Source organism: Gekko japonicus, unplaced genomic scaffold, assembly GCF_001447785.1.
Source record: "Gekko japonicus isolate JY-2015 unplaced genomic scaffold, Gekko_japonicus_V1.1 scaffold1037, whole genome shotgun sequence".
NCBI classification, from domain to species: domain Eukaryota; kingdom Metazoa; phylum Chordata; class Lepidosauria; order Squamata; family Gekkonidae; genus Gekko; species Gekko japonicus.
In genome coordinates, this window is record NW_015171534.1 from 383,597 (window position 1) to 395,357 (window position 11,761).

The following is an 11,761-nucleotide window of genomic DNA, read 5'->3' on the forward strand; positions in this document are numbered from 1 at the left end:
GCTAATGAGTTCCCCTAGCTCTTTTTCTACGAAACGACCCCTGCTCTCAAGGCATTTCCCCTCAGACCCACACTGTTCTCCCTGCCTCAAGAGGCACCATCTCCTGCTGTTCTTCGTGTCCCTTTCTTGCAAAAACCCCCCAAACACAATAGCAACGTTGTTTCTTCTGGTCTCCATGGTTCCTTCTGTCAGCCCCCTCTTGGTCAGATCAGATCAGATTTATTAATAGGTCATATACACACATATACATTAAAAAATTAACAGAATAAACAGAGGATAAAAATATAATTTAAATTTGATAAAAGATGTCTCAGATTTAAATAAATATTGTATTAAATTTAAGAACCACTACTTTACGGATTTTGCTAGCGCCCGCCAAAAACCTTGCTCAAGAAGCTGTGATTTGTGGGTTTGCACCGGTGAGGAGCTTTCTAGTGATTTCAGAAACAGGGCAGCCCTGTGGCTTTCTAAGGAAAGGAAGAACTAATTTCTCATGAATTTCTTGGTAGAAACCACACTGGTGCAAGACATGTTCCATAGATTCAACCATAACAGCTCCTCAGGGGCAAACCCTCTCATGCATATGGGGGTCTTTCTATATCTCCCCTCGACCACTGCAGAGCGGAGTGCTCTCCAACGAGCTAGGGAGAAAGCCCTGCGATGAGATGGTATCTCCAATGATGATAAATAAGCAGCTGGTGCTACAACGTATCTAGTATTCTCTGGTGACAAACACTTTGGAGCACTATTAATATCGTTCTGGCGCTCAGTGTCAAACACCCGTTGTTTTACCAGAGCTTTCGCTCGGTCCAGTCCCATTACTAGGAGGGTCTGAGCAGACAAGCCTAAAATTCTCAAATTGTGGTGGACTGCCATTAGCCAGGGAGATTGAAAACAGTCCCAAAGGATTAAGGATGTTAGTCCTTGGGGAAGGTAATTTAACTTAAGCCACAATATAATGGAGGCAAGACTTACTCTAGCCTCTATTTTGATCAGTCCAGAGTCTTGGTCTTATCCTCCCTACTAGCATTTAGGCCATTCTGGGTGCTTTGCTAGCCAGCAAAGTTCAGGTGTCTGTACCACTCAGCTTTTTCACTCCCCCTCTCCGTGCGTTACCATGTTGAAGTCTGTATATGTACACAAGGCAGATAAAGCAGCTGTGCGAATGGGTACAGGAGATGTCTGGCCTGCTTTTGCAAGACACGGCCGGAGAAGAACAGCAAGGAGGCCAATATTTCTGCAAAAAAGAGAGAGAGAGAGAGAGATACAAAGCGTTTTGCATACTGAACGTTTCGAGAGGCTCCACCCATCAAGGCTCCTCCAGATGGCTTCCAAGGGTACTGGTGAGGTTGCGGCTGCAGGCAAAAGCATCCTTCCTCCCTCAGCAAGAGCTGGTTGCTCTGACTTTTTGCCTCCCTTGCTTCTGCCTCCCCTCCCCCACCCACTCCGGCTAGGAGTCTTCTCATGAAGAAGAAGAAGAAGAGAATGGATTTATACCCCGCCCTTCACTACCCAAAGGTGTCTCAGAGCAGCTTACAAACTCCTCTCCCTTCCCCTCCCCACAACAGACACCCCATGAAGTAGAAGAAGAAGAAGAAGAGGAGATTGGATTTATACCCCGCCCTTCACTACCCAAAGGAGTCTCAGAGCGGCTTATAAACTCCTTTCCCTTCCCCTCCCCACAACAGACACGGTTTATTTGTCTTTTAGGAAGGAAGCCCGCCTGATCTTGATGAATATTTTGTGCTAATATTTTTTTTAAATCTTGCCAATATGTTACCATATATTTTATAGTCTGCATCTTTTTTTTGTAAACAAATTTTATTAGGATATAATTCATGATCACACAACATACTACTTTTTACTCATTTTATATCCATTTCCTCCTTTCCCCCTCCTTTTTGGAGGGGCCCAATTTTTAAAGTATTTGCATGTGTAGGTCTAAGCCTAAAGGAAGTATGTTTATTAAGAAATAAATCTCATAGTATTTAGTGAACTGAGGATTCCAGCTCTGTCATCTGGTAGGTCAGATTCATAATCCATTTTTTTAAAAAAAAATTCTCCCTAGCCTGTGCATATGGCCCAACACTTCTGAGAACTGTAGTGGATAGGGAGGCAGGCAGAGAACTGTAGAGGCAGGGGTCTCTTTTCTTCTTTCCCCTGGTCGAAATGAAAATTCTCAGCTAATAGCAGCTAGAGTAGGGCGGACTTGATCGGAAAGGGAAGAGTTAGACCCCTAAAACTATACTTCTCATATTTTTTTTATTTATTCAAGGATTATATTGAAACTCTGCAACTGCTGCTCTACTAAAAAATACTGTAAGTTGTCTGCAAAAGCAATGAAAAATTGCAGATGAGCATCTTTAGTGACAAATGAACTACTGAGTACTTCTTCGTTTTAAGCAAGGATAAAGCAGTTTGCCTGATATGTCTTGAAACTGACTCAGTATTAAAGGAGTACAATGTTAAAAGGCACTTTGAATCCCGTTACAAGAGCTACTCAATATATCAAGAAGAGGTGCAAGTGAACGAGATAAATTTTCTTTTTAAAAAATCAATGTTTTTGCAGCAAAATTTTTAGAAAGCATGTTGAGGAGAACCTGCCAATTCTGAGGGCCAGCTATCATGTTGCTAAATGTATTGCGGAGAGTGGTAAGCCATTCACTGATGGTGAATTTGTTAAAAAGTGCATGGTTAAAGTGATGGAGGAAATGTGTCCCGATAAGGTGTCTTGTGTTAATTGTGTCCGTTTATCTGCATCTACAATCACCAGATGTGTTGAAGAACTAGGAGAAGAGCTGCGTATGTCACTGATTGTCAAGGCAGATTTTTTTTTTATTTCCCCCCCATTTGGCATTAGATGAGAGCAATGACATAACAGACACTTTTCAACTACTAGTATTTATCAGTTTTGTCTTACATCTTGTACTTTGTGAAGGGCAACTGCTGATCCTAGACAAGATCCTTCAGTATACGAATGGAAGAAGGAAAGAGGAGAGGGGAAGAATAGCTCAGATATTCTCCCCTGTACTTTAGTTGATTATATACAACGTCTTTATGTGTCAAGTTTTGTATAAATCCTCTAACTAGTAATTAAATATATTGTCATGCATTTTTTTCCTTTCCCCCCATAGGGATTCCTTTCCATTTGATCAGCAGTTTAATATCCTGATGAGGTTTATTGTAGATCAAACCCAAACGCCAAATCTTAAGGTGAGGAAAATCTTTGTTTTGAAGCGCAAGTATTTCTCTGATCACAAAAGTACAGTACAATAATTGATGATGAAGACTGGGGAAAGTGGTCTTGTTGCAGTATTTATTTTATTTTTCAGAAAATCTACAGATGATCCACAGTGATTAAGCAGTGATCCACAAGCTACTGCGTGTGAGAATGAAAGATTTTATATTGTTATTCCTTAGGTTAAAGTGGCAATCCTCAAGTACATTGAATCTTTGGCCAGACAAATGGACCGAACTGATTTTGTGAATTCCAGCGAGGCAAAACTTGCTGTTTCTAGGATTATCACTTGGACAACAGAACCAAAGAGCTCAGATGTGAGAAAGGTAAGTTATAGCAATGAGATAAGCTATAAGTTATAGCAGGTGGATAAGCTGTTCTTTCCATATGTTCATTGTAAACCAGTTTCAAAGGCCATTGTGCAAAGGGGGTGAGAGTACATCTTTTTAAACTATGTGTACCCTCTGCTTGGAATACCATTTTAACTATCATATAAACAGATTGTCAAGCTTAGGTCAGCTTTCTTTTTCATGTGCATTGTGCTAAAAACCACATGATTCTGTAACTGATAAACCTGGTGGAAATTAAAACAACTGTGTGGTCAAATGTGTATAAATGATTAGAAACGAACATTTATTCATAGTAAAGATACATAACTATTTTCCAGTTTCCTATCTCTAAGAAATTATGATGTAAGATGTAGGATCTGTTTTATGTTATATGTTTCTTGTCTATGTCTGTCAGATAAATAAAAAATAATAATAATAAAAACCTAGTGGAAATTAAAACAACTGTACCATTTCTGATATCTGAGCTTTCACAGGGAAAAAGGAATATGTAGATCCCAGGCATATTTTCCAAAATTCAGGGAGGGCTTTTTGCTTCTTAAATATTTGATTTGTGCAGCTAATCTAGAAATACTAGTTAGTTTCTATGGAGGATGTAAAAATGTTTGCAAGTACCTAATGGGTTTCTGTAAAGATGTGCTTTGTGTTATTACAGTATTGTTCTTAGTAAGGATAGGCACGAACCAGGAAAATGTGGTTCGATTCATGTTTCAGGGCTTGTGTGTTTCGCAAACCATGAACCATGATGAACATTTTGGCACTAGATGTACCGGTTTAGTTCATGAAGTTTGTGACACTGTAGAATCCCCCACCCCCCGTTCACAGGGAAACTCTGGCTGTCTCTCCTGTACCCGCCCTCCATGTTTGGTGAGGACTGGATTTATGGGGTCTGAGTTATGAACCCCCCGCCCCCAGAAGGTGACTCCAGGAAATGCTCTCTAGGGAAATGAGGCACAGGTTCAGGAGTGTATAGAATCGATTCTGTGCATGCTAGAGATACAAAACTTGCTGGGGTTCTCCAGCTGACTCTCCTTTACATACTCTCCAAGTTTGGAGAGATTGGATTTACTGGGTCCGAGTTACAGCCCCCAAAGAAGGTGCCCCCATCCTCCATTGTCTCTCAGCAGAAACTGTAGGGGGCATTTTTGAAACCCAGCAGAACCAGTGCCACTGTGGCAGTGCAAGCCCAACAGGACTAAAGTCAAGCCAGAAAACTGCTTTTGGGGGACATGTCAGGCACAAGTTCAAAAGTATATAGACTGGACCCCTCTGCAAGCTACACACACAAAACGCTCAGGGATCCTCACCCTGCCACCCGCTCTTCTAAAGTCTCTCCAAGCTGTGGGCGGATTACATTTCTGAGTTCCCAGTTACAGACTCCTCAAAAAGGTTCCCTCAAGTGCTCTCTCTGGAAAAGACAGCTGCAGTTACAGGAATCTATGGAACAGCTCAGGAACAAGCCAGTGACACCAAACTAACAGGGAAACTTCAACTGGGCAGACTCCCCCCCCCACTAGACACTTGAAGCAAAGCAAGCAACTCCAAAGCATCCCCCCTATGCTCACAGCCCCCCCCCAAGTCTCCAAAAGCAGGTTCTGAAGGACAGAAAGGCAGACATCCCCAGAGTTTCCACAGAGGCTCCCCAAAGTTATCCCACAACAGATTGGTGGTCACCCCAGCTACACCAGACCAGTGGAAAGCAGAGTTTTCCATTTAAAACGATTAGTGATGCAATGACAGAAAGGCAGACATGACAAGAGACTTCTGACAAGGGTTCCCCAAAGTCACTCCAAGACAGCTTGGTGGGCAGGGCACCCCAGCCCCAGCAGACCAGTGGGAAATCAGAGTTTTCCATTTAAAATGATCATGAAATAGGGAGTGTGTTATGAGGTAGATCATAGAATGTTAGAGTTGGAAGGGACTCATCTAGTCCAACCCCCTGCACTCTGCTGGAGCATAGCCGAAAGATAGCCCTACATACCTACAACATACCCGAAAGATGGTCGTCCAGCCTCCGCTTGAAAACGTCCAGTGAAGGGGCCTCCACCACCTCCCGAGGCCGTCTGTTCCACTGCTCAACCACTCTTACAGTTAGGAAGTTTCTCCTGACATTTAGCCAGTAATGACTCCCTTGTAATTTCCACCCATTAGACCTAGTCTTACAATCCGGAGCAAGAGAGAATAGATCCGCTCCATCTTCTACATGACAGCCCTTCAAATACTTGCGTGTTGGATTCCAATAATACATGCGTGTTGGATTCCAAGTGATGCATGCGACTCCTTTAAGTAGTCCTTGCCACATTTCACCGCTCACAATATAATGTAATCGTGCTACACCTGTTGGATTCCAAATGAGGATTGTGGCTCCTTTAAGCAGTCCTTGCCAACTTTCAAAACTTGCAATGTAATATAGTTGTATAAAGCCTCCTGTTGGATTTCAGATAATGCATGCGGCTTCTTTAAGCAGTCCTTGCTACTTTACAAAACTAGCAAATATTATAGCCTTACAGAAATACCGGCATAAATCTTCTATTTCAAAAATCTTCTTCAGAGGCTAATGGTTCACCTTCATGCTTATTTGTTGTTTGTTCTTGTTCAGTCACACAGTCGAGTCCGACTCTTTCCGACCCCATGGACCACATCATGCCAGGCCCTCCTGTCTTCCGCCGTCCTCTGAAGTTGGCTCAACTTCATGTTCGTTGCATCGGTGACACTGTCCAACCATCTCATCCTTTGCCGTCCCCTTCTTCTTTGACCTTCAGTCTTTCCCAGCATCAGGGTCTTCTCCAGTGAGTGCTCCCTTCTCATTGGGTGGCCAAAGTATTTGAGCTTCAGTTTCATTATCTGGCCTTCCAGGGAACAGTCAGGGTTAATTTCCTTTAGTATTGACTGATTTGATCTTCTTGCAGTCCAAGGGACTCTCAAGAGTCTTTTCGAGCACCATAATTCTAAAGAATCTATTCTTCGGCACTTAGCCTTCTTTATGGTCCAACTCTCACAGCCATACATTACTACTGGGAATACCATTGCTTTGGCCATACGGACTTTTGTTGGCAGGGTGATGATTGCTTTGGCCATTGCTTTGGCCATACGGACTTTTGTTGGCAGGGTGATGATGTCTATACTATTTTAGAGTTTCCCCTTCATTGGAATCTTCACTATTGGTGATTATATAATCAGTGACCATCTTCCACTTATTTTAACTCTCAATGTCAGCCCTTTTACTAGAACCCAATGTTATTTCTTACACCAACCTGACAAGCACTATCTATTGCCTAGGATCTTATGGAATGATAGCTCTATGGAAAAACCCAACAATTACTCAAATAAAATCTACTTCTAAAGTATAGATCCTCTTTAATTGATGCAAATGAATTTCTAGATGTCTCTACTTTTTATTATGCTGTCTAGTTTTGCCATCGCTTTCCTCCCAAGGTGGAGGTGTCTTTTAATTTCATGGCTGCTGTCACAGTCTGCAGTGATCTTGGATCCCAGGAACGTGTAGTCTGTCACTGCTTCCACAACTTCCCCCTCTATTTGCCAAGGAGTGATGGGGTTGGATGCCATGATCTTAGTTTTTTGGATGTTGAGTTTCAAGCCAACCTTTGCGCTCTCCTCTTTTACCCTTAGTAAGAGGCTCTTTAGGTCCTTTCTGCCATTAGAGTGGTATTGTCTGCATATCTGAGGCTTTTGATGTGTTCCCCTGCAATTCTGGCTTGTGATTTCATCCGGGCCGGCATTTCGCATGATGTACTCTGCATATAAATTAAATAAGCAGGGTGACAATATACATCCTTGTCTTACTCCTTTTCTTATGCTAAACGAGGATGCATGACATGTCAGACTCTATGCACTGGTATCAGTATTCTTTGATCAGTTCTAATAAGCATGATGGTGAACCATTAGCCTCTGAAGATTTTTGAAATAGAAGATTTATGCCGGCGTTTCTGTCAGGCTATATCCAACTATATTATATTTGCTAGTTTCGTAAACTAGCAAGGACTGCTTAAAGGAGCCTCATGCATTATCTGAAATCCAACAGGAGGCTTTATACAACTATATTACATTGCAAGTTTTGAAAGTTGGCAAGGATCGCTTAAAGGAGCCACAATCATCATTTGGAATCCAACAGGTTTACATTATATTGCGAGCAGTGAAATATGGCAAGCACTACTTAAAGGAGTCGCATGTATCATTTGGAATCCGTGCCCCGACAGTCCAGAGAGACAGGTCCACTGGTTGCCACCAGTGGGCTGTGAGGGAGAGGTGGCCATGCTGCTAGCTGCTCCAGAGGTCTGCTGTGCAGTGCACCGTTTTGCCCCATGCTCTGGAGAGCTCACCCTTGCATGGCAGGCCACACTCATCGGCTCATGGTCCTCTGCAAGGGGACAGAGTACCAGGGAGCCAGGTGTCTCAGCAGTAGGTGAAAGGCTACATCCTCCATGAGGGAGAAGAGTTGGCCATCCACAGCACTCATCTCACCATTGAGGTGAGTTTCTGCTTCTTGGGCCTTCCACACAGCCCAAGAGAAAGAGAAAAGGGGGGCTTAACCCAAACAAATGGATCAAGTACCTGAAAGATTAGTTACATACAAAGTAAAGGGGCAATAACTTTTTTTTAAAAAAACCCATCCTATAATTATACCTTAAATATTATTAAAAATACACTCAGTTAAAAACAATAATGGGCCCAATCTGGGACAACATTTTGGCACATTGGCTCTGATTTGATTGTATGCTCTGGACCAAAATAGGAAGGCTTACGATAGTAATATTACTCTACGAGGCCTCACCAATATTCTAAGGCCTTCTGTCAATTGATTGTAACTATAAAACTCCTTATTTGGTCCTACATTGATTATGTGCTCCTCTACTCCACTTTTAACAAATTCTCTGCCTCTCTACGTGACTGTGAACAGCAGAGAGAAGAGAAGTGATGGTGCTGAGTTGGGCGTATTTATTAGGCTTACCAAGTGCCGGCGGGGGATCTGCGTGTCTTGGCAGGATCCCTGCCGCGGGGACGGCGACACGCGTTGCACCCGCCGTCGCCAGGAAGTGCAACGTGTGTCGCCATCCCCGCTGGGGGTTCAACGTGTGTCGCCATCCCCGCGGCAGGGATCCTGCCAAGACACGCAGATCCCCCGCCGGCACTTGGTAAGCCTAGTATTTATAGCGTTCTGATTCTGTAGATCAGAATGGGAACTCTGTTATTGGCAGCCAGCAGTGCATTTTAACTTCAGAGGGCTCCTATTGGTGTTTCCAAGGCTGGAGAATCCCCCCTTGCCTCAGAGTTTTGTAAACAATTCAGTTGAGCAGAGACAGTCTGTCTGGAAATGTGATCATTCATGAACCTCCACAAACAGCACCAAAGTTCATGACATGTTCATTCCAGGCCCCAGTCCATGAACATTGCTTTGCAAACTATGAACCGACTAAAATTTGTGAGTGACTTTACTTTGTGAGCCAGTTTGTGGCCATCTTTAGTTTCTACTGACTTCCTGAAGCAAGGCACTTCGCGTGCCCCCAAATATACCAGTATTAGTAGGTTTCTTCTAGAGAAAATGATTAGGTATTTTTTTAACTATACTTTTGCACCCAATCTGAATTAATTTGTGGGAGGGCATCTGGAGCGTGTGTGTGTGCGTGCGCGGGTGTGAGAGATTTAAAATTACAGTTCATAATATAGCTTCATATAAATCACCTAAAATTTCTGTTTTTGTTTTGCTGACTCCCCATCCCCCAGGAATAACAATTTGGGGTGGCATTTTGGGTTTTTTTGGGGCGGAGTTATGATTCCTTCCATCCATGGAAATTATAAGCAGGATCCAAGCCAGAGCCCAAGACACTGATGTTAACAAAGGAAATTGATCAAGATGAGTAGCCATGTTTGTCTGTAGCAGTAGAAAAGAGCAAGAGTCCCGTAGCACCTTAGACTAACAAAATATGTGGCAGGTATGAGCTTTCTTGAGTCACTGCTCACTTCTTCTAGGAAATTGTATACGAAATAGAACAAGAACTGGAAAAAGCAGAGTATTCCCTGTGATGCTATGCTGCCCATTCCCAAATACTTATGCTGATTTACTCTCCGATACAGAACAAAAAGAAAATAGTGATCTTGATGTAGGTTATTTGCTTGTGAAATAAGAGCAGTGTAACTGTAATACACTATAAAACACGGACCCGTAAGATGACGTAGAGTTCTGCCAATGGGTGTCCTTGTTGTTGCACACTAGGTAGAACAGTCTTGGTAACTGTTAAGTCAATAAGGTTCAAACATGGAGAGGAAAAATGCCTCTGGGCTTCAGAGAAGAAAAGATAAAAAATGCTGACAAGCACACCAAAACTGTTGAGAGACACTGCCAGTGGGAGAAATCAGTTTTCAGTGCCCAAACACAAAACACATGCTTTGTGAACGAGAAAAAATATTGTGAAATCCTCCCTCCTCCCGAACTGCTCTTTGAATTAAATTCCGATTCTAGTACTTCCAGTGAGCATCTGAGAGGGGTTCTTCTCCATTTCCCTCCAACACCATCTGTAAAGTATACATGGATAGGATAAGGAAAAAATCCCTCGGACGAGCCCTTCCATGATCCCAGTGTTTAGGAACTGCCGGGAAAGCCCCTCCAGGGGTTAGTTTATTCTTGGTGTCTGCCAGGTGTGGACATCAGGGAAATTTTGTCAGGTTCCTGTGTGTGCATTTTTGCACTTAAAGGATCTCTAGAAAATGCAAGATTTCAGCAAGATTCTTTAATGCTAGATAAATGGTCTACTAAATGATGTCGCTTTAATATTAAGTCAGACAATTGTGGCTGTGAGTCTAATAAGCAAGGGGATGTGAATAGGCTAAAAAGGGTCCCAAGGAGTAATCTAGTTGTTAATATTCAGCATAAGAGAAAGAAAGAGAAAGAGAGCCAGTCTGGCGTAGTGGTTAAGTGCACGGACTCTAATCTGGGAGAACCGGGTTTGATTCCCCACTCCTCCACTTGCACCTGGCTGGATGACCTTGGGCAAGCCGTGGTTCTGATAAGAGCTGTTCCTGAAAAAAGAGCAGTTTCTGTCAGAGCTCTCTCAGCCCCACCTGCCTCACAGGGTGTCTGTTGTGAGGAGGGGAAGGGAGAGGAGTTTGTAAGCCGCTCTGAGACACCTTTGGGTAGTGAAGGGCGGGGTAGAAATCCAATCTCTTCTTCTTCCCCACTCCTCCACTAGCAGCTGCTGGATGACCTTGGGCAAGCCATAGTTCTGACAAGAGCTGTCCTTGAAAGGGCAGTTTCTGTCAAGAGCTCTCTCAGCCCCACCTACCTCACAGGGTGTCTGTTGTGGGGAGGGGAAGGGAAAGGAGTTTGTAAGATGCTCCTTGGGTAGTGAAGGGCAGGGTATAAATCCAATATCTTCTTCCTCCTCCTCCTCTAAATGATGCACATTATGGGAAAAAATCTATGAGTTGTAAAATGGTTGAAACCACTAAAGGAAATACTCTTGAATCAATGAAAATATACTCTCAGGGTGCTGCAAGAATGAAACCAGCAAATTTGGTTGCCCAGTGTAGACTAGGGCTGCCAAGTCTCGTTGAATCGTGGCGGGGGATCGTCATTCTTTACAGGAGCTCTGCCATGGGGGACGGCAACAGGCGTTGCACCGCCGTCGCCAGGATGCGACGCTACGCGTCGCTCTGGCAACGGCATCTCAGGTGTCTTTGGGCTACCAGCTTAATTGCATCAATCATTGTCCAAGCTAAGCCCCTCACTTCCACTGCATAAACTAATCAGAGAGGGACTGTGTCAAGGGAGGAGTCCAGCAAGCCCTCCCCATGTGACACCCCAGAGGAGGTGGGCCAAGTCATGTGACTAGGACATGTGACCACCTGAAGCCACCCCCAAGGGACATGTGACTAGGACATATGGCCAGCCTGGCCCAGCCTCCCAAACCCACCTTATAAAAGGGGACAGCCGGCCATGTGCTCTCTCTCTCTATGGGCCAAGTCATGTGACTAGGACATGTGACCACCTGAAGCCACCCCCAAGGGACATGTGACTAGGACATATGGCCAGCCTGGCCCAGCCTCCCAAACCCACCTTATAAAAGGGGCCAGCCGGCCATGTGCTCTCTCTCTCTACACCCCCTCAACGACCGCTATACTCTCTGACTCTCATCCTTGTAGCAATCTGCTACCCATCCTA

At 43.8% G+C, this 11,761-nt stretch overlaps 1 protein-coding gene across 1 annotated transcript in view; it reads left to right on the forward strand.

The window, feature by feature from the left end:
* The window catches only part of CLASP1 (cytoplasmic linker associated protein 1), a 334,150-nt gene that overhangs the window by 234,573 nt on the left and 87,816 nt on the right, over positions 1–11,761 (forward strand). The window contains exons 29-30 of the mRNA XM_015419605.1: positions 3,135–3,213; positions 3,421–3,563. Coding sequence (XP_015275091.1) covers positions 3,135–3,213; positions 3,421–3,563 — 222 coding nt within the window. The remainder of the gene's footprint in view (positions 1–3,134; positions 3,214–3,420; positions 3,564–11,761) is intronic.